The 27,211-nt window shown below is 44.8% G+C and overlaps 1 protein-coding gene across 3 annotated transcripts in view; it reads left to right on the forward strand.

Annotated features, from left to right (window-relative positions):
* Positions 1-27,211, forward strand: part of HECW1 (HECT, C2 and WW domain containing E3 ubiquitin protein ligase 1) — a 189,723-nt gene that overhangs the window by 132,377 nt on the left and 30,135 nt on the right. For all 3 annotated transcript variants that reach the window (XM_038760176.1, XM_038760177.1, XM_038760178.1), the window contains 8 exons: positions 915-1,049; positions 8,494-8,599; positions 10,047-10,143; positions 13,214-13,297; positions 13,887-13,996; positions 15,115-15,235; positions 16,278-16,391; positions 16,899-17,051. In XM_038760176.1, the coding sequence (XP_038616104.1) occupies positions 915-1,049; positions 8,494-8,599; positions 10,047-10,143; positions 13,214-13,297; positions 13,887-13,996; positions 15,115-15,235; positions 16,278-16,391; positions 16,899-17,051 (920 nt within the window). The remainder of the gene's footprint in view (positions 1-914; positions 1,050-8,493; positions 8,600-10,046; positions 10,144-13,213; positions 13,298-13,886; positions 13,997-15,114; positions 15,236-16,277; positions 16,392-16,898; positions 17,052-27,211) is intronic.

Below are 27,211 nucleotides of genomic sequence, written 5' to 3' on the forward strand. Positions count from 1 at the left end.
AGGAGAGTCTGCCCCCTGCCTGGTCTGCTCCTTTCTTATTTTCTTTTTTAAATAGTGGTATTTGTCCAGCGCTTACAATGTTTCAAGCATTTGGTAAGTTCAAGATAATCAGATAATAATGATTGTGTTATTTAAGTGCTTACTATTTGTCAAGCGCTGTAATAATACTAATAATTTTGGTATTTGTTAAGCGCTTACTATGTGCCAAGCACTGTTCTAAGCACTGGGGAGGATACCAGGTGATCGGGTTGTCCCATGTGGGGCTCACAATCAATCCCCATTTTACTGATGAGGTAACTGAGGCACAGAGAAGTGAAGTGATTTGCCCGAAGTCACACAGCCGACAAGCGGCAGAGCCGGGATTTGAACCCATGACCTCCAACTCCAAAGCCCGGGCTCTTTCCACTGAGCCACGCTGCTTCCCCATAGCTTAGCACTGTACTAAATGCTGGGATAGGTACAAACTAACCAGGGCCCACATAGGGCTCACAGTCTAAATAAGAGGGAGAACAGGTGTTTAATCTCCATTTTACAAATGAGTAAAGAGAAGCAAAGCAAAGGAGCAAAGAGAAGTTGAGTGACTTGCCCGTAGTCACACAGCAGGAACGTGGAAGAGTCGGGGTTAGAACTCAGGTCCTAGGCCTGTGCTCTTTCCAGATGAAATCCCACGGTTCCACTCTTACTTGTTTGCCTTTAGCTTTCTTAAGCAAACTGGTCAACAAACTTTCCCTTTTTTATTGGTACAAGTGAGTAGAATAAACACCTACGGCCTGCTACTGTTGATATCCCACACGTGGGGCAAGGGGGGCATTAGATCCACAGGGAACAGGCTCAAGGAAATGTCAGCAGGCTAGGTTTCTGGTTGTTTCAACCAGGAGTCTCCTCCTCACCCCCTGGGTGTCTTCTGGTTGCAGTCTTTCTTCGTTGACCACAACAGTCGAGCCACCACTTTCATCGACCCCCGGATCCCGCTTCAGAACGGGCGTCTTCCGAATCACCTGACTCACCGGCAGCACCTCCAGCGACTCCGGAGCTACAGCGCTGGCGAGGTAATTCCGATCGCTCGGGTGAGCTGCGGTCACCTGCGCTCTTGTCAGCAGATGGTCATTTTGGGGGGCCTTGGGACCTAAGCCCTCTAATATGTGGCAAAGCAACCCAGTCCTGGGAGTTTCAAGGTTGACTATCTCCCTAGTTACCCAAAGTGAGTTTGTGCTGGGATGGCAAAACTGTACTTTCCAAGCACTTAGTGTAGTGCTCTGCACACAGTAGGCGTTCAGTAAATGCGGTTGAATGGATTGAATGAATAGTGAATAATATGAATAATATAATATCATCATCATCATCATCAATTGTATTTATTGAGCACTTACTGTGTGCAGAGCACTGTACTAAGCGCTTGGGAAGTACAAGTTGGCAACACATAGAGACAGTCCCTACCCAACAGTGGGCTCACAGTCTAAAAGGGGGGGGGGGGGGGATAATAATGAATGAATGATAATAATGAATGAATGAATAATAAAGGGGAGGAGAGAGGAAATGCATGCCACAGTTAAGCTCCAAGGGACCAATCACCTTTCATATGTGGGAAGAAGGAAAACAAGGAGATGCCTGAAGCCATGCTAAGTTTGGTTTCTCATCCATCTCTTCTCCTACCTCTTGGCTGTCCCCGCTAGACTCTAAGCTTTTTGTGGGCAGAGAGCATGTCCACCAACTCTGTTGTACCCTCCCAAGCACTTAGCGCAGTGCTCTGGACACAGTAATCACTCAATAAATACCACTGACTGATTAATCTACCTTGCAGATCACAGCTCTTTCGATAGACCTCAAATAATAATAATAATGGCATTTGTTAAGCGCTTACTATGTGCAAAGCACTGTTCTAAGCGCTGGGGGGATACAAGGTGATCAGGTTGTCCCACAAGGGGCTCACAGTCTTAATCCCCATTTTACAGATGAGGTAAGTCATCTGAGAACAGTGCTTGGCACATAGTAAGCGCTTAATGAATGCCATTATTATTATTAGGTAACTGAGGCCCAGAGAAGTGACTTGCCCAAAGTCACACAGCTGACAATTGGTGGAGTCGGGATTTGAACCCATGACCTCTGACTCCAAAGCCCGGGCTCTTGCCACTGAACCATGCTGCTTCAAATGACTGGACTAAGCTCTTGGGAGAGTATGATATAACAATAAATGGGCACATTCCCTGGCTATAGCTACTGAGAGCTCACCTCCTCCAGGAGGCCTTCCCAGACTGAGCCCCTTCCTTCCTCTCCCCCCTCCATCCCCGCCGTCTTACCTCCTTCCCTTCCCCACAGCACCTGTATATATGGATATATGTTTGTACATATTTATTACTCTATTTATTTATTTATTTATTTTACTTGTACATATCTATTCTATTTATTTTATTTTGTTAGTATGTTTGGTTTTGTTCTCTGTCTCCCCCTTTTAGACTGTGAGCCCACTGTTGGGTAGGGACTGTCTCTATATGTTGCCAACTTGTACTTCCCAAGCGCTTAGTACAGTGCTCTGCATACAGTAAGCGCTCAATAAATACGATTGATTGATTGATTGATATAGCGAGCTTACAGTCTCCACTGCCACCTTCTGCCTAGTGGAAAAAACATGGATTGGGAGTCAGAAGATTTGGGTTCTAGTCTCTTCTTCCGCATTTGCCTGCTTGTAACCTGAGGCCTTCCTGAGGCCTTCACTTCACCTTCCTGTGCTTCCAGTTCCTCATCTATAAAACAGGGCCCTCTTGGACTGTGATCCCCATTTGGGACCAGGACTGTGTCCAATGTGATTGTCCGGTATCTATCCCGGTGCTTGGCACTTAGTACTATTACCATTTAGCATTCAGTAAGTGCCATTACCTTCTCCCTTCCCTGGCTTTCCCCATTATTCAACAAGTGTTGAATAATGGCCTCCTCCTGGCCTCCTCCAGGAGGCCTTCCCAGACTGAGCCCCCTCCTTCCTCTCCCCCTCCTCATCCCCCCCAGCTTACCTCCTTCCCCTCCCCACAGCACCTGTATATGTTTGTACGCATTTATTACTTTATTTACTTATTTATTTTATTTGTACAAATTTACTCTATTTTATTTTGTTAATATGTTTTGTTGTCTGTCTCCCCCTTCTAGACTGTGAGCCCGCTGTTGGGTGGGGACCGTCTCTATATGTTGCCAGCTTGTACTTCCCAAGCGCTTAGTACAGTGCTCTGCACACAGTGAGCACTCAATAAATACGATTGAATGAATGAACTTGGTTCTACACGGGCCTGTACATACTCATGCTATATGTGTGTAAGCAACTTTGGAAATAAATCATAAGACAGGCAATATCATTCAGTAAGTCTATCAAAGCTTTCCAGTCACTGAGGGCCAGGATAAAAAATGAGCTACCCGAAGTTTAAATTGAAGAGGAAAATCTAACGATGCGAATCTTTTGACGCAATGACTAAAAGGAAATAGAAAGGGGCAACAGTGTCTCAGATGGTGCATTAAAGTGACAGTAGAACATCAGAACGCTCCTTGATGATGAGAACAGTCAGCACCCAAAAAGAGAAATAGCTCTTATTACATACCAACTGCCTCCGTGCTGAGCCCATGGAGTCAGAAGAACCTGGCTTCTAATCCCAAGTCTGCCACTTGTCTGCTGTGTGATCTTGGACAAGTCACAACTTCTCTGGGCCTCAGTTACCTCATCTGTAAAATGGGGGTTAAGACTGTCAGCCCTGTGTGGGACCGGGACTATATCCAACCCAATTACCTTATATCTACCCCAGTACTTAGTACAGTGCTTGGTACTCTCGCCTCTCCCGCCATCGACCCCCGGCCCACGTCATCCCCCGGGCCTGGAATGCCCTCCCTCTGCCCCTCCGCCAAGCTAGCTCTCTTTCTCCCTTCAAGGCCCTGCTGAGAGCTCACCTCCTCCAGGAGGCCTTCCCAGACTGAGCCCCTTCCTTCCTCTCCCCCTCGTCCCCCTCTCCATCCCCCCATCTTACCTCCTTCCCTTCCCCACAGTACCTGTATATATGTATATATGGTTGTACATATTTATTACTCTATTTATTTATTTATTTATTTATCTTACTTGTACATTTCTATCCTATTTATTTTATTTTGTTGGTATGTTTGGTTCTGTTCTCTGTCTCCCCCTTTTAGACTGTGAGCCCACTGTTAGGTAGGGACTGTCTCTTTGTGTTGCCAATTTGTACTTCCCAAGCACTTAGTACAGTGCTCTGCACATAGTAAGTGCTCAATAAATACGATTGATTGATTGATTGATTGATTGGTACCTAGGAAGTGCTTAACAAATACCACAACTATTAGTAAAGCGGGGTGGCCTAGTAGAAAGAGTGTGGGCCTGGGAATCAAAGGAGCTGGGTTCTAATCCTGACTCTGCCATGGGTCTCTGTGTGACCTTAGGTAAGTCACTTAATTTCTCTGTGCCCCAGTTACCTCATCTGTAAAGTGGAGAGTTAATCCTACTCCTTTTTACTTGGACTGTGAGCCTCCATGTGGAACAGGGACTGTGTCCAACCTGATTAACTCGTATTTACCCCAGCGCTTAGGACAGTGCCCATCCACTCTATCCAATGATGAAGGAGATTCTGTAGTGAGCTCCAGGACTGAAGAGTCCCAGAAAGGCCGGGACTGGGAAATGGAAAAATTCAGGAGGCAAATCTGCCACTTAAGACATCATTTCTGTTTTTGTGACTTTCCCCACCTTGTTGGCTTACTTTGCGGTAGAGATATTCCTAGGAGTTCCGGGCGGACCCCAAGTGAAAACCACTAATTTCCACAATGCCAATTAAGGCCCAGGCTAGCCTTTTGTACCATGTAATTTACAATTCCTTATGCTGTAGTTGTGGAGTGAGAGGTTCAGCCATGACTTGGAGCTTTTGGGATCTTTCAAATTTAAATAAATCCTCACCGCAACGAAGGGTGTGTGTGAGTTGATCTAAAACCCCTCACAGTTAGAAGACACATCTTCCTTTCCATCCATTTCGTTATCACTTTTTCAAGAAAATGCCAAATATCTATTATGGATTAAAGGGCAGAATGTACTTTCAGGCAAAGCTGAAAACACATTCTTCATTCCGTGCTCTTTGAGAATTCACTTGAGTTTAACCTTGAACTGGATTAGATTTTAAAATTTTATCACGAGAAGGTCATTTATTTAGTCAAACTATATATGTTTCCTGAGACTGCTCAAATTTCTAGAAATGTTTAAAGCAGAAGAGATAATGGGTTTTAAAATACTATTCAAAATGCAATTCAAATGAGCCCTTCAGAATGAAACATTAAGGATATTTGCTGAACTGTTGGGAAATTAAAATAACATTTTCTTACTTCAGTAGACCATTTTCTCTAGAATTATCTCACCCATCCATTGAATAATGTGTGTTTTGCTTTTGGTGTTCTTTCAAAGAATATAGTACCATGCTCTGCATTCAATAGGTACTTGATAAATCAATCAATCTTATTTATTGAGCGCTTACTGTGTGCAGAGCACTGTACTAAGCACTTGGGAAGTACAAGTTGGCAACATAAATACCACCAAAAAGCTTGTATGTCCTACTCTTGGTATTTTGAACAGCCTACTTTGTTTAGTTATGTCCTTTTTCATTTGTGTTTTCATTTTAATTGCCCAACTTCTTTGAAAAAGCAGAAATTCTTTTTTTTTACCTTTTTAAAGACTGTCTCTTTCCCTGCATCCAGCCATGTGTAAAAAACTGTTGTTTGGTAAAAAAAAACAAAAAAAAACCTTGGCATCCATTTAGTGTCTTCTAGAGCTTGGATTTAGAACTTAAACCTGTAAACAGTCCTAAAGTATTCAAGTTGGTATCATTTCTGAAAGGAACAACATCTTCAGATTTGTATTAACAAAACATTTTTAGCTGCTAGCTTCAGGGCCTATTCGAGTTGGCTGGTTAATGAATATTTTGACTTTTTGCAAACCCAGGGAAAGAAAGGCCTGGAAATGTGCCTCTCTGTAACAACATCAAGGAGAATCTGCATTCAATCTGCATTTCCTGTGGGCAGAGCACTGTGCTAAGCACTCAGGAGAGTACAACAGAGTTGGTAGACATTCATTCAATCGTATTTATTGAGCACTTACTGTGTGCAGAGCACTGTACTAAGTGCTAGACATGTTCACACCCCACAAGGACCTGGCAGTCTGGAAAAATTTTCTTAATATTACTCCAGCTATAACCACCCACAGGCTAGGTGCTAACATTTTAGAATATAACATTTAGTGAAGCCTTTTGTCTGATGAGCTCTAGAAGCACTGTTGTGATTAAAAGCACCTTGTCCCTGATACAGATGCTGAACCATAATTGAGCAAGTGTATTTTTTAGGTCTTTAGCTGATGGAAAAAAATCTGTTTGGGGTCTGAACCACAATACACAAACCAGGTTGCCAGGAAGTGTGCAGCCAAAACTAAGGTGTTGGAGCTTATATACTGGCCCTATCTTAGAATTTTTTCCAGAAATTCTAAAATAAAAACACCTGCCTGAATGATAGACTGCATCTTGTACTTTCTCACCCGTTCCCAATCCTGCCCTCTCTTCCCTCTGCTGCCTTGGGAAGCTCTAAAAAACTTCAAGTGTCTGATGAAATGAATAATGCCACTAGACTTGTTCATTTGTAACCTTTTTCTCACGAGTATCTGCCTTTCTTTAAGTGCCTATTCTTTGTGCCTTCTCACTGTGGCAGTGAAAAAGGGTAGAATGGCAGCACCCAGAAAAGAGAAATTGTTCCCCAGCAGAGAAAAAAAACTGTTTCTGTCGCTGAGAAAACAAGCCAGAATTTTCCCCCTAAGGTTAAGCAATGAGAAACAGGAATAGAAACATGTAAGAAAAAAATTTTCACATTAAAAGACCTGAATCTGAACAGATAAGAAAAATTTAAATCCTCAGCAGCCTCAGTCCCAAGCCTTCTTCCATCAACCAAATAGGAGCCATGCTTGAGGCTGCAACCCCTCGGAAAAGGAAAAATCGATTATTAACTCCTCAGCTAACAGGGCTCCTCCCAACCATAAAAATGACTGGAAAAAGAACAATTTGCAAATCTCCCTTTCATTAGATGGAAAAGAAGCCCGCCTTTAAGCTCTTAAGGAACTTGTGGGTTCAGTATTTTATTTTTCCAAAGGAGTGCTGGTTTTACTCCCCGCAGACCTCATCAGTGATTTTGACCATCAGAGCGATGGTTTGAAGGCACATATTTTACTGTCACATGGACTTCAGAAAGAAAATTGCTTCAACTCGGGCCTGTGAGCCACTTGCTTGCCTCCTGTGCTGAAGGTTGGGCTGCAGTTGTCTCTTGGCCAGAATTTGGCAATTTTATTCATTCATTCAATTGTATTCATTCGATCTTTTATACTGTGAGCCCACTGTTGGGCAGGGACTGTCTCTATATGTTGCCAATTTGTACTTTCCAAGCGCTTAGTACAGTGCTCTGCACGCAGTAAGCGCTCAGTAAATACGACTGATGATGATGATTGAGCACTTACCATGTGCAGAGCACTGTAGTAAGGGTTTGGGAAAGTACAGTACAACAATAAACTGACACATTCTCTGCCCACAGTGAGCTTACTGTCTAGAAAACTTTAGAAAGGGTAGAATTTGGGCACATTCCGTTTCTCAAAAATGTCACTTTAGGGTTGGTTTTTCATTGATTTTTCATTTGAACCATCTTACAAAGGTCAATCCTTGGGTCAATTATCCGTCAGTAGTATTTATTGAGAATACTTTGTGCAGAGTACTGTACTAAGTACTTGGGGAATTAGTAGACATGATCTGTGTCCTCAAATAGCTTGCTGTCTATCAGGTCTATTCTCCCCCTTCTAGACTGTGAGCCCACTGTTGGGTAGGGACCGTCTCTATATGTTGCCAACTTGTACTTCCCAAGCGCTTAGTACAGTGCTCTGCACACAGTAAGCGCTTAATAAATATGATTGATTGATTGATTGAGGTTGTGACATCTGTACTCTCAATTTCAAGTTTGTATTTTCCAAGTTCTTCCTTGAATGGATTTGAAGAGGTTGAAGACATAGCCTCATCTCTAATTAATTTTAATGTCTGTCTCCCCTTTAGACTGTAAACACCTTGTGGGCAGAGTCCTTGTCTGCCAACTGTATTGGACTCTTCCAAGTACTTAGAACAATGCTCCGGCACCAAATAAGCACTCGATAAATAAAATTGGCCGGCTGATCGATTAGCCTGTCTGCACCAACGAAACGGAGCATTTGATTTCAGCTGGTCCTCAGGAATGCGAGACAAGGTGGTTCCCACCTAACCGCCCCCCAAACTTCAAGTGTGGTTTTGCAAAACTGGATCTCCTCTGTAGAAAATAAGCCAGGCATTTGCTCATTAGGATCATTAACCTTGTGTTCCCTGAAGGGTTGTTTTTTTATTTGTTTCGAAGAAAAATTTAAAGATCAGGGGATGACATAATCTCGACCATGACGCGTCTCTCTTTTCTCTCCAGGCCTCAGAAGTCTCTCGGAACCGCGGAGCTTCTCTGTTGGCCAGGCCGGGTCACAGCCTGGTAGCTGCCATCAGAAACCAACATCACCATGAGACGTTACCTCTGGGTACATACTGTCAGTGCTCCTCTGACCATCATTTTCCTGGCCTTAATTTCTCCAGGTTTAAGTCGGGATTCACTGCTCTCCCTGTATTCCTTCTTGCGACCTGTTCTCTCTCAACCAACGTGCATGTACACACACAAACACCCCCTCATTTTCTCTAAAGCCGGAAGGCCTGCTCCACATCTCCGAAGGAAGAGGTGCCTAGAGAAGGATTTCTCTGAATTTCCTGGAATGTACAACTGGTCCGTGAGAAGATGGCTGAAGGTGGATTCAGTCATTTGAATGGGCTCAGCCATGCGCCGCGGAGGGCGGGGGAGAAAGAAGAAGATTCTCCCAGCTCCATTTAGAAGGAGATCTTATTCCTCGTCAATTCAGGCAGTATTAAGATAATATCTAAATAAATGATTAAGGACAGCAGGGTGATCTAGTGGAAAGAACACAGGGCTGGGAGTCAGAAGGCCTGGGTTCTAATCCTGGTTCCACCACTTACCTGCTGGGTGACCTTGGGCCCGTCACTTCACTTCTCTGTGCCTCAGCTCTTCTCATCTATAAAATGAAGATAAAATATCTGTTCTCCCTCCCATTTAGACTGTGCACTCCACTTGGAAGATGGACTGTGTCCAATCTGATTATCTTTTCCCTACTCCAGTGCTTAGCACATAGTAAGTGCTTAACAAATGCGAATGAAAGACATTTGTTGAGTGCTTACTGTGGCGAGTACTGTATTAAGTGTTTGGGAAAGCACAATAACAGAGTTAATTAATGCAATCCCTGATCACAGGGAGCTTACAGTCTGCCACTATTATTAAATCAATTATCTTAATATAAATGCGGATATTATCAGAATATAACCAGCAGCATGGCTCAGTGGAAAGAGCACGGGCTTTGGAGTGAGAGGTCATGGGTTCAAATCCCAGCTCCACCAATTGTCAGCTGTGTGACTTTGGGCAAGTCACTTAACTTCTCTGTGCCTCAGTTACCTCATCTGTAAAATGGAGATTAAGGCTGTGAGCCCCCCCGTGGGACAATCTGGTCACCTTGCAACCACCCCAGCGCTTAGAACAGTGCTTTGCACGTAGTAAGCGCTTAATAAATGCCATCACTATTATTTATTATTATAACCACTGATTTAAATCTAAATGGGTGTTTAGACAACACCCTTGAATTCAAAGGTCTAAAGCAGTAGAAAGTTGTGGGCAGGGAATGTGACAACCAAGTCTGTTGTATTGTACTCTCCCGAGCACTTAGTACAATACTCTGCACGTAAATGCCATTGACGATCAATACCAAAATCTAGAAAAACACAAGGCAAGGGTTCCCCCTCTGCCTCCCCACCCCCAGACTCCTGAATAAATCCTGATCTCCCCTCAATTCAAATTTTTCCTGTCTCCCCAGAAAGTCTTTCTAGCCTGTAGATGAAATGGAGCTGTTTTGTTTCCATCTGTTTCAGCTTATAATGACAAGATCGTGGCGTTTCTCCGCCAGCCGAACATTTTTGAGATGCTGCAGGAGCGCCAGCCCAGCTTGGCCAGAAACCACGCACTCAGGTAGGTGTCTGTTCATCTTTTCTGTGAACCGAGATCTGCCCCACTCCCAGAGCACCTTGCCAAACCCTTTCAGGCAGTCAGTCAGAAAGTCAGGTGTGCAGAGCACTAATAATAATAATGGCATTTATTTAGCGCTTCCTATGTGCAAAGCACTGTTCTAAGCGCTGGGGAGGTTACAAAGTGATCAGGTTGTCCCACGGGGGGGTTCACAGTCTTCATCCCTATTTTACAGATGAGGGAACTGAGGCACAGAGAAGAGAAGTGACTTGCCCAAAGTCACACAGCTGACAGTTGTCGGAGCCGGGATTTGAACCCATGACCTCTGACTCCAAAGCCTGTGCTCTTTCCACTGAGCCATGCTGCTTCACTATACTAAGCACTTGGGAGAATACAATATAACGGACACATTCCCTGCCTATAATGAGCTTCCAGTCTACAGTCAGAAAGCCAGATTCTAAATTCCCTATTTCCCAACCCAGTCAGTTAGGCAGCAGGGTTCATTTGATGGCAACGCTCAGTGTGGCGGGCTGCTCATTCCCAATCTCCCTTTTTTTATGGTATTTGGTAAGAACTTTCATTCATTCATTCAATCACATTTATTGAGCGCTTACTGTGTGCAGAGCACTGTACTAAGCGCTTGGGAAGTACAAATCAGCAACATATAGAGACGGTCCCTACCCAACAATTGGCTCACAGTCTAGAAGAGCGAGACAGACAACAAAACAAAACAAGTAGACAGGTGTCAATGCCATCAGAATAAAAAGAATTGTATCTATATACACACCTGTGCCACATTAATGATGGTATCTAAGTGCTTACTATGTGCCAAGCACCGTTCTAAGTGCAAGTGCTGGGGTAGATACAAGGTAATCAGGTTGTTCCATGTGGGGCTCACAGTCTTAATCCCCATTTGACAGATGAGGTAACTGAGGCACAGAGAAGTGAAGTGACTTACCCAAGGTCACATAGCGGATAAGTGGCGGAGTAGGGATTAGAACTGAGATCATTCTGATTCCCAGGTTCATGCTCTATCCACTAGGCCTCACTGCCCTCCTTGAGGACTTGATGAGATTCTAGCTCTGGCTTCCAGGGAAATCAGACCATTTCAAGCTATCCTGAGATATGATTACGCATGCACACAATCTTCAACACCAACTGCCCCATCTTGCAGATGAATAATAAAATAATGGCTCCCCTTTTGGATCACTGGGGAACCCTTTGGTTTATTAATACTTCAAAGAGAACAGGTATAGTAAGTGGTCCACTCCTGTTCTGGGAGAGGTTTTTACATCTAAATGTGAAGAAATGACCACAGTAATAATTGTGATATTTGTTTGGGAATGTGTCTGTTACATTGATATATTGTACCCTCCCAAGCACTTAGTACAGTGCTTTGCACACAGTAAGTATTCAATAAGTAGAATTGACTGACTGACTGAATGGCTTACAATATGCTAAGCATTGGGGAAGACACAAACTAATCAGGTCCCACATGGGACTCACAGCCTAAGTAGAAGGGAGAAGAAGTATTGAATCCCCATTTTGCAGGAGAGGGAACTGAGACACCAAGAAGTTAAGCGACTTTCCCAGGGTCACATGGTAGATAAGTGGCGGAGTTGGGATTAGAACCATGGTCCTCGGATTCCACTAGACAAAACTGCTACCCCGGGGACTTTTCATAGCAAGGTCAAAGCCCTTGAATTACAGCAAAATCATCTTCCTGTTCACTTCCCATTCCCATTGCCAGTTTCTGGAAAGGTTACTAATGTATTATTCCATTCAGGGCCTAATTTTGGTGTGAAGTATGTTAATAGATTAAAAGCGAAAAAAAGCCATGTCTTCAAACTCAAACTGTGCCTTCACTGAAATTGCTTTAATGTTCTTGACACATTTTTTTCTCTTTTCACTCCTAAAGTATGAGCTCTGGATCCTCTGGGAAAGCAAACCCCTTTATCTCCTTTAGAGAAGAGAATACAATTGAATCCTCACCTTGTACAACAAGATTTTAAGAACTGCATAATGTCAGGAAAGCAAATTGGAACTAAAACACGTTGAAAGCAAATAGTCTAAAGTGGAGAGGGGATGTACAGGGTGGAGGGACGGGAGTATCTCAGAATGTCTGGGTACCTTGGGTTAGTGGGTGTGGGGAGACAGACCAGGAAGTATATCCGCCACTGGTTGGAGGTAAAAAGAGCCACCACCCTTTTTCTAAACTTTTCAAACCTGAATTACATACTTTGCCACTCTGAGACATGAGTCAATCAATCAATGGGAGAGTGCAATATAACAGAGTTGGTGGACATGTTCCCCCTCCACAATGAGTTTACGGCCTGGAGTCCATCAGTTACACCATTTGCCCATGCTGTCTTCTAACATAATTTGGGCAAAGACATCCAGAATGGGTTCTTGGTAGTCCTGGGCTTGCTTTCCCAGTCCACCACTGACAGCCTGAATCCTTTAAAGCACCCTTGTCTTGGGCACCATGTCTATGAAATGAAACAGAGAAGTCAGGACTTATGTTCATATTGGAACAGTAATTTAATTGAGACAAGCTGAGGTCTTTCTTGTGCATGCTAGAAAGGAGAAGCAATTCTGGGTAAAATAGCAACTGTGGTATTCTAGACCATAAACTCTTTGTGGGTAGGTAATGTGTCTACCAACTCTGTTATATGGTACTCTCCCAAGCGCTTAGTACAGGGCTATGCACACAATAAACACTCCATAAGTACCATTTGTGAAGTACTGATTACGTGCCAAGGGTTATATATGCTAAGCACTGGGGAAGATAATCATGTGAAGCATAGTCCTTGCTCAACATCGCACTCACAATCCAAGTAGGAGGGAGAAGTGGTCTTAATACTAGTGGATTTTTTCTGTTTGGAGAGTGGGGTAGCAGAATGATTTAAACACAGTTGTTCGTTTAAGAGACGGGGCAGTGCCAGCTTGGAAACTAATTGTGTACTAGGATTCTGTATTTCCAGCTTTATGGAGGAGAGGAAAGGGGAAGATCAATAAAAGATTTATTCCTCTGCTTAGTTTTGATTTTTTTTTTCTGTTCTGGATGTTGCAGGGAGAAAATCCATTACATTCGGACAGAGGGTACTCAAGGGCTTGAAAAATTGTCCTGTGATGCAGATTTAGTAATACTGCTGAGGTAATTGTAATTACGGTATTTCTTAAGTACTTCCTATTTGTCAAGCACTGTTTTAAGCGCTGGGGTGGATACAAGTTAAAAAGTCCCTGTCCCACGTGGAGCTCGCAGCCTAAGTAGGAGGGAGAACAGGTATCAAATCCCCATTTTACAGTCAAGGAAACTGAGGCACAGAGAAGTTAAGGGACTTGCCCAAGGTCATTCAGCAAGCAAATAGTAGATCCAGGATTAGAATCCAGGTCTTCCGACTTCCAGGCACAGGCTTTTTCCGCTTTCAGGTCTTGAAATACTCCTTTGTAGAATTGTCTTTCCTCCAGCATCCACCCACCAGCGCAATGGAAGAAGTTATGTCTGAGTTAGAAAATGTGTTGAGTAGAGAAAGTCCCTAGTAATTAAAGCTGGGCATCTAGGGGATTCCCGGGCCTGGAGCTGGAACATCCCTAGGATGAGGTGGTGGGAGTAATGCTGGCCAAGCCAGAAGTTTCCTTAATGTGAGCTGACACCTTGATCTAACCAAGATGGACAGGCTGCCCAATCCCTGCCCTTGAAACCTCTTCTGTCGTGGATAAAGTCACGTGTCCTTTCCTTGCAGCCTCTTTGAAGAAGAGATTATGTCCTACATACCCCTTCAGGCCGCTTTCCACCCAGGATACAGCTTCTCTCCTCGCTGTTCACCTTGCTCCTCCCCGCAAAACTCTCCAGGTAACGGGCCCTGAAGCAGCCTGAGACTTTGGGTCAGTTTTGCACCTCGGTTAGTGGCAGTTCATTCCACCGAGAATGAATCAAGTTGACGCACACCTGTTTTAAGAATGAATAAGGTAGTAGGAAGAATAACTCTGAGTTTAATGGCAAAAGGGTTTCTCATGCGTTCAAGGAATAAGTAGCGGTAGTATTGGGAGCAATGGGGCATACTCCACTTATTGCCATTCCAATGATTGCGTTACGGTCATGCTTATTTCTTATTCCTGCTCCAGATTGTCAGAGGGGCTGGTCTCAGACGTGTTAATTAATTGCTGATTTCCAAGGGCACAGCCCTCTAAATGTTCCTAGTCAAGGACAACTGGATACTTACCGGGGTTGGTAAGGCATTATTAAGAGACAACCGAGGAAAAATATTTACAAGCAGAAAGGGTGAAAGTGTTTTTCTTGAGGCATTTTCCAATAGCAAAACCTGTCCAGCTCTGCAATCAGAAAAGCTGCCGTCTCTGGAGGGATGAGAAAAACAGAAGAAACAAATTGTAACAGCTTGTCTCTTGTTACAATCTGTCACTGGAATTTATTGAGCACTTACCATGTGCAGAGCACTGTACTAAGTATTCAGTCCTCTCCGCTGTAAGCTCACTGTGGGGAGGGAAAATGTCTACCGACTCTGTTGTATTATGCCCTCCCAAAGGTTTACAAGAGCTCTGTAGAAGCAGCATGGCCTAGTGGAAAGAGCACAGTCCTGGGAGTCAGAGGTCATGGGTTCTAATCCCAACTCTGCCACATGTCTGCTGTGTGACCTTGGACAAGTCATTTCACTTCTCTGTGCCTCAGTTCCCTCATCTGTAAAATGGGTGTCGAGTTTGCGAGCCCCATGAGGGACATGGGCTGCCTCCAACCTGATCTCCTTGTATCTACTGCAGTGCTTAGAACAGTGCTCAGCACATAGTAAGTGCATAACAAATACCACAATCATTATTATTAATAATAAGTGCTCAAAAATGCCACCAATTGATTGATTGGCTGGAAACGTACAGTGGAGTTGGTAGACCTGATCCCTGCCCTCAAGGAGCTTACAGTCTAATCCTGCAATACGGTGTTTTCTCCCCCTCTAACAGGCCTGCAGCGAGCCAGTATCAGGGCCCCCTCACCCTACAGGAGAGACTTTGAGGCCAAGCTCCGAAATTTCTACCGAAAACTTGAAGCCAAAGGATTTGGTCAAGGTCCGGGTAAAATCAAGTGAGTACTTTAAGGAGGAGCCGTTGTTCAGAAGGACGGATCGGATTGAGCTTGTCCACAGGTTCAAAATAACTTCAGATTCCCAAAAGATGAGTAGCCTGGAAGATGCTCACCAGCTCTGTTTGATAGGTGGGCACGACCGTGGGGCCTTTTTGTCCCCCATTTTCATGAAATTTTGCTTATCCCTGGCATAAACCTGACCCAATTTTGTCTAGATTTTTAGTCCATGGCTCTGTGAGAATTTGCAAAACTGCCTCATGTTTTACTAGAGCTGGAGCTGTCCTTGGCTTTTCTCACCCAGCTTCTAACCCCGGAGCTCCAACGACTCGGAACTACCTTACTGGGTCGTGCGCATCTCCCAGATTCTGTGGGAAGGAATCAATCGATCACTGGTATTTCCTGAGTGCTTACTATAAGCAGAGCACTGTACTAAGTGCTTGAGAGAGTACAATATAACAGAGTTAGTAGACACATTTCCTGCTTTCAATGAGCATATTTATTATCAGAGAAGTGTAGAGAAAGTGAGCAGCACCCAGACATCCTGAGAAGAACAATTTTGCCTTCAACTACCAACTCTGTCATGCCGTACTCTCCCAAGTACCTAGTACAGTTCTCTGCATGCAGTAAGTGCTTAATGAATACCATTGATTGATTCAACATTTCCCTTAGCTGTTTTTAAGGTGAAATTTATTGCAACTTTAGAATGTCTTTTTCTAAGACAAGGTCCACTCACCTAAAGCCAACCCGAACTCCTATTTAGGAGCTCTCCTTGGAACTGAGGACCTGAACGAAGGAAAGCCGAAAACATTAGGAAGAGCAGTAAAAGGGCTTTCTAGTCCCCGTAGTACCGGCTTCTCCACCTTTCCGAGGTCCTGAAATGGCATCTAAACTCATTTTCCCCGAGTCTTCCCAGATGCTTTCCTCATCACTTTAACTCTTGGTCCCCGGAACAGGACAGGAGGGCCCAGACGCTCAGAGGAACATCAGGTGATTTATCTAATCGTTCCCCTCAGGGTTCTCCGTGCGGCTTCTCTCTTTGCAGGCTCATCATAAGACGTGACCACTTGCTGGAGGGAACCTTCAATCAGGTGATGGCTTATTCCCGCAAAGAGCTCCAGCGGAACAAGCTCTACGTCACATTTGTTGGAGAGGAGGGGTAGGGGACCATGCCAAACCATGACTCCGGCACGCGCCGCTTTGCTTAGGAACCTGCATTTCTAGTCAAACAGGCCTCCCGGTCCCTGAGAAACCGTGACCGATGTGCTCCCTCTGCCTCCTATATCCGGACAGTCGTTTCCAGGGCAGGAAGAGGAAATTTCCAAAAGCTTCAAGGGCCTTTTCCCTTTCCAGTCCTCTTCTTCAGAAGATTCCCCATCATGCCTCCATCCCCCTTGGGTGTAGCAGCATACATTCCCTGGTAAAAGACCAGATCTATGGAGTTCCCTATTTGGGGTGGAGAAAAATTCTCCCCTCAGGTTTCCCATCTTAATCCTCAAGCCTGTTCCTCACCTTCCCTCTCTCACCTCTGCTCCCTCCAAACCCCACCCAGATCTTTAGAAAGGATGGCCAGAAAGTGACGGGGAATTCTATTAGAAGCCGAACCTCCAATGGACCCCCCCACCCCCTGAGAATAAGTCTCTCTTTGCCTCTGCTTCTTTTGCAGCCTAGACTACAGTGGGCCCTCCCGGGAGTTCTTTTTCCTTTTGTCCCAGGAGCTCTTCAACCCTTACTACGGCCTGTTTGAGTATTCTGCCAATGACACTTACACCGTGCAGATCAGCCCCATGTCGGCGTTTGTGGAAAATCATCTCGAGTGGTAAGGCTCTGGTCAACCTCTTCCATTTTTGAAAAGAAGGTCGGTGTTCATTCAGTCACTCGTTCAATCGTATTTATTGAGCGTTTACTGTGTGCAGAGCACTGCACTAAGCGCTTGGGAAGTACAAGCAGGCAACGTATAAAGACGGTCCCTACCCAACGACGGGCATCCTCAAGGGGCTGTCGCTCGGCCTTTCCGACACTCCCCTTGGGTGCTCGTCCATGGACATCCACAATGCTCCCGGGGGTGGGGGAGAACCTAAGGAGCGTCTATGTCCCCGAACCTCTGGAATTCCTCTCGAGATGTAGGTGGCCATTTACATTCCTCCATCTTGATATCCATCAGGCTTAACTGGACTAATCCCACCACTGCAAGTGGGTTTTGTGAGTACGTTAGCAGCCAGGTTAGACCACTATCACCCCCATAGGTATTAATTAGATACCATGTGCTCCCCGGATTCTTTGCTTAGATTTATGCGGGTGGTTTGCCAGGCCAGATTGGACTCAAGATGTGGTCTGATAGGATTTGGGTGTTTCTGGAAAGACAAGACTATAATTTCACTTCATTCACTGAAGAGGCATAATTGGCCACTTTTGACCGTTGGATAGAAACACTACAGAAGTCAGTTCACCCCAGGCTCCTGTCTTGTTGTTACATCAAAAGCAGTGACTTCTCAGACTGATAAAGGCCACCAACTCCCAGCACCCTGGGAATTCTGACCGGGAACATCTCAGCATTATGCTAAGTAGGGCCTGACTGCTACCAGAGACAGAGATCTGAGTTAACTCCTTGCTCTCCTGCGTGTGAATGATAGAGTCTGTTGTAAGGAGAAGAACGTGGACCTTGGGAAAAGTCTGATTTTGGTCTCTCCCCAGTTGCTTTTGCTATGTGCATAGGGAAATGAGTAATTGTTCTGAATTAGTGTTCTTGATGCTGTTCTATGGTTTAGATTCTGACTATTCAAGAGTGCTCTCAAAAGATGTGAACTAAGGAGCGGAAAACCCAATGGAGTCTTCATTCATTCATTTATTTAATCAGTATCATTTACTGGGTGTCTGCTGTGCCCAGAGCAGTATACTAAGTGCTCAGGCAATATTTTGCTGAGCGAAGAAATGTTAGTCTATTGACCTCTTCTTCATGAAACCCAGGTTAGAATTTGCTGGGTTGTGAGGTGAACAATTCCTAAAATGTGGTTAGGATTCGTATCTTTGATGTTCTGCACATCAAGTAGAATGGTTTCAAGGATTCCCCAGTCTCTAAAATAACCCTGCTTCATGGGGCTGCACAAAAAGCAGCGTTGGCCCTAACTGCATTGGTCAGTCTACATTTTTTTGGTGATATTTGTTAAGTGCTTACTACGTGCCAATCACGGTTCTAAGCACTGGTGTAGACACAAGGTTATCAGGCTGGACACAGTCCCTGAACCACATGAGGCTCATAGTCTAGGTAGGAGGGAGTAAGATTTAATCCCCATTTCATAGATGAGAGAACTGAGGCACAAAGAAGTGACTGGCCCAAGGTCACACAGCAGGGAAGTGACAGAGACGATATTAAAGCCCAGGTCCTCGACTCCCAGAGTCAGTGTGTTCTATGCACTAGGCCATGCTGCTTCCCTAGATTACTCCCAATCTTGGGAAACTGTTTGTCTTTTGACAATTTCGGTCATGGCTGTACTTCAGACAACATGTCTTTCATCGATATGAGCCCTTTGATCAGGAAGCTCTCGCTGGACATTTGGAGAACAAAACCCTAACCATACAGATGACTCCTTTTGATGGTTTTCCTGTGTGTGGTTTCAGATGTTACTCTCCACGGGAACTGTGAGACGCACGCCTCGTAGGGTGTGAGTTTCACGGGTCTCTTGGAACTTGTAAATTGAGAACTTATCCCATCAGCTTCCAGGCCATGAAACTGTTCGCTTTACCACTTGGGTAAGGAGCAGCCAGAAAGTGTGTTGTGCAGTGAAGATTTACAGTGTGGTGTGAAGGATGAGTTGCGTCTGCTCTGAAGTTGATGTCATTCTTGGAAGCCAGGAGCTTCACCAATCTCCTCAGGCTGATTGCACATTTATACGCCCTGCTCAAATGGAATGGATGAGAAATAATGATAGGATAAATCTATCCAGACCTCTGCACTTCCCTATAACAAAAGAAGGTCTGGGGTCATTTGCAAGGTAATTTTCTCAATCCTCACCATGGACTCCTATTTCTGAGGGATTTCCTTCATTCAGTCGTATTTATTGAGCACTTACTATGTGCAGAGCACTGTGCTAAGTGCTTGGGAAGTACAAGTTGGCAACATATAGAGACGGTCCCTACCCAACAACAGGCTCACAGTCTAGGAGGGGGAGGCAGACATCATCATCTCCATATTTCAGATGAAGGTATGGTAAAACAGAGAGGTGAGTTTGGTGTGGACGGGGAGTATGTCTACCAACTCTCTTCTATTGTACTCTCCCAAGTGCTTAGCACAGTGTCCTGCACATAGTAAGTGCTCAATGAATACAATTGATTGATTGATCAGCTGGCATAATGGTTGGGAACAAAAAGGCTTGCTGAGAAGGTGATAAACTTTTCTCCCTCGTAGGCTGGGAGTCCCATCTGCGATGGTGTCCAACCTGATTATGTTGTATTTACCCCACCTCTTATTAACAGTAACAATAATAATAATAATTTAGTGGTATTTGTTAAGCACTCAGTATGTGCCAGGCACTTTACTAACCACTGGGTTGGATATAAGCAAATTGGGTTGGACACAGTCTCTGTCCCGCAAAGGGCTCACAGTCTTTATATCCATTTTGCAGATGAGGTAACTGAGGCCCAGAAAAGCAAAATGACTTGCCCAAGGCCACACAGCAGACAAGCGGGGGAGCCGGGATTAGAACCCATGACCTCAGTAGAGTGCTGGGCATGTAGTAAGTGCTTTACAAATACCACAGTTATTGTTGTTATTGATAGATAGCCCTCATGCTGTAAGGCGAATCAGGAGAGGAAACCCTCCCTGTGTCCCAGGAATTTTTCCTAGGAAGGAGTTGGATTAATCAATGTGGTAGGGATCTCTTCTGGGCAGTTGGGAGCAGAACTGCCCATTGTAAGAAGGAGTCATGTCCAGACAAATTGGAGTCTAGAGCCTTAGGGTAGTTGGTGGAGAGGGTGGGGAGGATCCCAGAGAAAAAGATCCACAAAGAATGTAGCAGGTCAGGCGTGGTTGGAATGAAAGATTTGTCGAGATAGAAGCAGGGCTAGGCCAGAAGGCAGCGTCTGCTCAAGGTGCTTCAGGGGCTTCTTTTAGTGATTAGACACTTAGCTTCCACTCTCATGCAATGCGAGGAATGCAGCGTCTGCCCTTAGCCCAGGTGAGAGAAGAGAAGGTCCAGTAAGGTATTCTTTCTGACCTTAATCATAGAAAAGGATGTTACTTGAAAATGAAAAGGCAAAATAGTATGAAGCTCCTATTTATAGACGCCTTCTTTAAAGCTACAATGGTATTAAAGGGTGTCCCATTATAAATAGAACTTCTATATTCAAAATTTAGTAATAAAGTAACCAAATCACATATGAGAAAATGAATCTGTCATTTGTAGGTAATTTACACTAAATCAGATATAACAGATATTGCCCAACTGAAGCCACCTCTCCTTCAGGAGGCTTTCCCTGATGAATCTCTCATCCCCACACCCTAATTCCCCCACAACATCCACTTCAGCACCTTGGCGTCACCTAAGCACTTATAATTGTGGTAAATTATTATGGTATTTGTTAAGTACTTGCTATGTATGGAGCGCTGTTCTAAACACTGGGGTAGATGGAATTTAATCAGGTCAGACACCATTCCTGTCCCACACGGGGCTCACAATATAATAATAATAATAATAATGGCATTTATTAAGCACTTACTATGTGCAAAGCACTGTTCTAAGCAGTGCAGAGGTTACAAGGTGATCAGGTTGTCCCACGGGGGGCTCACAGTCTTAATTCCCATTTGACAGATGAGGGAACTGAGGTACAGAGAAGTTAAGTGACTTGCCCAAAGTCACACAGCTGACGATTGGCGGAGCCGGGATAGTAGAAGGGAGAACGGGCATTTTATCCCAGTTTTATAGATGAGAAAACTGAGGCCCAGAGACGTTAAGTGACTTGTCCAAGGTCACACAGCAGACAGGTGGCGGAGCCAGAGTTAGAATCCAAGCCCTTCTGATGCTCAGGCCTATGTTCTCTCCACTAGGCCACGATGCTTCTCAGGAGAATTATTTTACCTTATGATGTGGCAATGGAATGTCCAAAAGGTCCTATTATTCAGTTTTGTATATTAACACATGTAATGTCAGACTATTCAATCAATCAGGGCATTTACTGAGCTCTTTCTGCGTACAGACTCGTTGTGGGCAGGGAACGTGCCCACCAACTCTTCTATACTGTGCACTCCCAAGCACTTAGTACAGTCCTCTGCACACAGTAAGCGCTCAGTAAATCTGATTTATCGATACAACCTGGTAGGTAGACACAATCCCTGCCCTCAAGGAGCTTACAATCCAGGGGGCATCCCTTTGGTGAATTCTCCACGTGGAAGGCCATAGAGAAGCAGCGTGGCTCAGTGGAAAGAGCACGGGCTTGGGAGTCAGAGGTCATGGGTTCGAATCCCGGCTCCCCCACATGTCTGCTGTGTGACCTTGGGCAAGTCATTTAACTTCTCTGAGCCTCAGTTACCTCATCTGTAAAATGGGGATTAAGGCTGTAAGCCCCACTTGGGACAGCCTGATCATCCTGTACCCAGTGCTCAGAACAGTGCTTTGCACATAGTAAGCGCTTAACAAATGCCATCATTAATTAATTAATTAATTAAGGCCAATAGCTACTCTGAATCTGGCCAAATTGCACGAACTCCCCCACTCAGTCCTTTCATTCATTCATTCAATCATATTTATTGCTTACTTCCTGTGTGTTGAGCACTGTACTAAGTGCGTGGGAGAATACAATGCAACAATAAACAGACATATTCCCTGCCCACAACGGGCTTACAGTCTAGAGATGAGCCTAGCAGCTTTCCTCCAACCTGTGACATTACCTGGATGATTCTGGGAAATGGTCTCCGGGCACGAACAGCCTAGATTTGGGAGTGAAAGAGAAATCCAGGCCTCTGTTCACTTTCTATCCCTTCCCTCATCCAGCGTTCATCCAGCACGTCTATTCTAGCTCAAGAGCTCAATCAAACTAGACATGGCAGCAGCATCCATCATTAAACTAACTCCATGCTAATGAGTGTGTTCTCCCTCATGGTTTATCAAACTGAAAAGCTCCTCTTGAGTTGTGGCTGTAAATTGTCTTATAGCATGAATCTGAGTTATGTGGAACATCTCTAATATCAAAAAACCCAGTGCCTCTCTCCTCTGATCTACAAGGTTCAGTAGGCTTGAACGAGCTGTGATTTTTCCTCTTAGGGGTGAAAGATTTACTGCCTCAGACACAGAGGCTATTGCAGCTGCTCATTAATTTTTGATTAGGGGGTGTGAGAAGTTGATTTATGTGGCAGGCCTAGGGAAGCCAAATCGTGCGGAGCTTGGCTGAAGAATGTCTGAAGGGGATTAGGGTAACTGAGTGCAGGTGTTTGCAGAGAGGTGGCATTGTGTGGTAAAACCTCAATGTTCCAGGCCTCGCACGTGGACACTCGGTGTGACCGGCTCAATCGCCCAGAACCATTTTGTTGCCGATAAATAACGGACACAAAGCTCAGTAATGGCTCCCTCCCCTTCCTGAGAAGCTGTGTGGCCTAGTGGAAAAAGCACAGTGCTGGAAGGAGCACAGTGAGCCCACTGTTGGGTAAGGACTGTCTCTATATGTTGCCAATTTGTACTTCCCAAGTGCTTAGTACAGTGCTCTGTACATAGTAAGCGCTTAAAAAATATGATTGATGATACAGTAAGCACTTAGCAAACTCCAGTATTATTATTTTTATCATTACTACTACTACTACTACTACTATTTGATAATAATAATAATAATAATGATGGCATTTGTTAAGCACTTACTATGTGAAAAACACTTTTCTAAGCGCTGGGGAGGATACAAGGTGATCAGTCGGTGATCACATGGGGCTCACAGTTTTAATCCCCATTTTACAGATGAGGTAACTGAGGCCCAGAGAAGGTAAGTGACTTGTCCAAAGTCACACGGCTGACAATTGGATTTGAACCCATGACCTCTGCCTCCAAAGCCCGTGCTCTTTCCACTGAGCCACGCTGCTTCTCTATTTCTACGATCATCTTCGCAGATGTATGTGGGGATCTGCCAGATATCAGCTTAGTTTGGTCCATGTAGACAGGGCCATTTGGGGGCTTGTAGTGATCATCTGATTTGGGCTGTCCACACTGACCAGATGAACCAGATAATGATCAAATTGTCCGCTCATTTTGTGCTGGGCAGGAAGCAAAAAAACCAGATTTACCATGCCCCGGGCCAGCTTCAGACATTTGGCCACTCAGAGGTTGGGAAAATTTGGCCGTGATTCCCCTGGTCCCTTAGCTCTGCTGCCACTTGTCTGCTGTGTGAACCTGGGCAAGTCACTTCCCTTCTCCATGCCCCAGTTACCGCATCTGTAAAATGGGGATCGAGGCTGTGAGCCCCATGTGGGACAGGGACTGTGTCCATCCCAGTTTGCTCGTATCCACCCTTTTAGACTGTGAGCCCACTGTTGGGTAGGGACTGTCTCTATATGTTGCCAATTTGTACTTCCCAAGCGCTTAGTACAGTGCTCTGCACATAGTAAGCGCTCAATAAATGCGATTGATGATGATGATGATGATGCCAATTTGTACTTCCCAAGCGCTTAGTACAGTGCTCTGCACATAGTAAGCGCTCAATAAATACGATTGATGATGATGATGATCCACCCCAGCACTTAGTACGGTGCCTGGCACAAAGTAAGCACTTAATAAATACCATAGTTATTATTATTGATGATAACTGGAATCCAGTCGGAGCTCCTGAATGTAGAGGGTTTCTCTGAGGAGGAGCCTCTGGCCCCTTCCTCATGCTGCAAAGCCATTCCGCTCCCTCGCATTGACAGAGGCGTCGATTTGAAAACTTCCTGTCACCAGAAGGGCATCCCCAAGGCATTTAGAGCTTCCAAGGAGCGGCAGCATGAACCGAATGGCAGATGGGCTGGCTAATTCACAGGGTGAGAGCCCAGCCTACCGGACTTCATCAGGGAAAGATTGGAAGGAGATAGAGATTTTTCTCATGGAACCAGAAACTTGCCACAGAGCGGCACATGAAGCAAATCCACCCTTGGTGGCCACCCGCCCGGATACCCCTTGTCTGGCCCTGGGGGGACAGCTGCTTGTCAAGTAGGCCTTCCTCTCTGACCCACCTTACGGTCCACAGTGGGCCCGAATCCCTGAGGAGGACTACTATGCCGTCACGTCCCGACCACAAAGAGCAAAGCTCGAGCTCTCCCCATTGACAGACCAGAGGGCACTTATTATTAGAGAAACAGCATAGCGGAGTGGATCGAACGTGGGCCTGGGAATCACAGGTCATGGGTTCTAATCCCAGGGGAAGCAGCATGGCTCAGTGGAAAGAGCACGGGCTTTGGAGGCAGAGGTCATGGGTTCAAATCCAATTGTCAGCTGTGTGACTTTGGGTAAGTCACTTCACTTCTCTGGGCCTCGGTTACCTCATCTGGAAAATGGGGATTGAGACTGTGAGCCCCACGTGGGACAACCTGATCACCTTGCATTCTCCCCAGAGCTTAGAACAGTGCTTTGCACATAGTAAGCGCTTAATAAAATGCCATTATTATTATTATTATTATTATCCCGGCTCTGCCACTTGTCTGTTGTGTGACTTTGGGCAAGCCACTTCACTTCTCTGGGCCTCAGTTACCTCATCTGTAAAATGGGGATTGAGACTGTGAGCCCCACGTGGGACAACCTGTTCACCTTGTATTCTCTCCAGCGCTTAGAACAGTGCTTTGCACATAGTAAGCGCTTAATAAAATGCCATTATTATTATTATTATTATTATCCCGGCTCTGCCACTTGTCTGTTGTGTGACTTTGGGCAAGCCACTTCACTTCTCTGGGCCTCAGTTACCTCATCTGTAAAATGGGGATTGAGACTGTGAGCCCCACGTGGGACAACCTGATCACCTTGTATTCTCCCCAGCACTTAGAACAGTGCTTTGCACATAGTAAGCGCTTAATAAAATGCCATTATTATTATTATTATCCCGGCTCTGCCACTTGTCTGTTGTGTGACTTTGGGCAAGCCACTTCACTTCTCTGGGCCTCAGTTACCTCATCTGTAAAATGGGGATTGAGACTGTGAGCCCCACGTGGGACAACCTGATCACCTTGCATTCTCCCCAGCGCTTAGAACAGTGCTTTGCACATAGTAAGCGCTTAATAAAATGCCATTATTATTATTATTATCCCGGTTCTGCCACTTGTCTGCTGTTTGACTTTGGGCAAGCCACCTAACTTCTCTGGGCCTCAGTTACCTCACCCCTAAAATGAGGATTAAGACTGTGAGCCCCATGTGGAACTACCTGATTATCTTGTATCTACCCCGGTGCTTAGAACAGTTATTATTATTATTATTACACCAGTGCTTAGCACATAGTAAGCCTTATTATTATTATCATTTATCATGATTATTAAAATATTCTTCTGAGTGTGGCCCTCCCCTGCATGGTGGAAGGCTTTAGTTTAATAATGTGTACTTTTATCAATCAATCAATTGTATTTATTGAGCGCTTACTGTGTGCAGAGCACTGTACTAAGCCCTTGGGAAGTACAAGTTGGCAACATATAGAGACAGTCCCTACCCAACAGTGGGTTCACAGTCTAAAAGGGGGAGACAGAGAACAAAACCAAACATACTAACAAAATAAAATAAATAGAACAGATATGTACAAGTAAAATAAATAAATAAATAGAGTAATAAATATGTACAAACATATATACATATATACAGGTGCTGTGGGGAAGGGAAAGAGGTAGATGAGGGGATGGAGAGGGGGACGAGGGGGAGTTATGTTTGAAATATATAGGCAAATGAGATGTTGGATCTTCACCTTCAAAGAGAACCTTCATTTCGGCCATAGATGTTTCGGTTAGAACACGACCGCGGAATTAGGGAATGTCGTATTTGGGATGTGGTATTTGGACAAGCTCTGTTGTTCGAAAAAACAGCTCAGTGCAGGCACCTAGTCTAGGACACAGTGAATGCTAGACTGTGAGTTTTCCTCAACCCAGGGTTTTGGAAGAATGTAAACCGGGCACTCTAAGGAAGCAGCGTGGCCTATTGGAAAGAGCATGGGGCTGGGAGCCAGAGAACCCAGGTTCTAATTCCGGCTCCACTACTTGCCTGCTGTGTGATCTTGGGTAAGTCACTTGACTTCTCTGTACCTCAGATTCCTCAACCGCAAAATACCCTCTCTCCCTCCTACTTAGATTGTGAGTCCCATGTGGGACAAGGATTGTGTCGGGCCTGACTAACTTAATAATAATAATAATGGCATTTATTAAGCGCTTACTATGTGCAAAGCACTGTTCTAAGCGCTGGGGAAGCTACAAGGTGATCAGGTTGTCCCACGGGCGGCTCACAGTCTTAATCCCCATTTTACGGATGAGGTAACGGAGGCGCAGAGAAGTTAAGTGACTTGGCCAAAGTCACACAGCTGACAATTGGCAGAGATGGGATTAGAACCCATGACCTCTGACTCCACAGCCGGGGCTCTTTCCACTGAGCCACGCTGCTTCTCTTTTAGGGGTTGAAAGGACCCGTGGGATCCTGACCAAAGCACTTTCACCTCGTGCAAATTGGTCATACCCCCAAGATGATTTAAACCACTCTTACCGCATTCGCGGATAAGTGGCAAGAGCGGCTCCAAAAAGCAAGCGGCAAACTTGGAACTCTTTGGTTTCAGCAAAGTCGAAATCGGTTTGATCAAATATAATTGGTGGGAACATCAGTAACCTTTTTTTAAAAAAAAAAAACTAAACTGTGAAAGGGTAATGATTTTTAATTAATCAGAGCTATGAGAGGAAAGAGAAGTGCCGGTAAGATGCATATTTAGATAATAAGCCTTATAAATTATGCAGTGCTTTTCATCTTCAAAGCACTTACTGACATGAAACAATTATTCCATTTTCTTCTCCTA

This window comes from Tachyglossus aculeatus, chromosome 18 (genome assembly GCF_015852505.1).
Source record: "Tachyglossus aculeatus isolate mTacAcu1 chromosome 18, mTacAcu1.pri, whole genome shotgun sequence".
NCBI classification, from domain to species: Eukaryota; Metazoa; Chordata; class Mammalia; order Monotremata; family Tachyglossidae; genus Tachyglossus; species Tachyglossus aculeatus.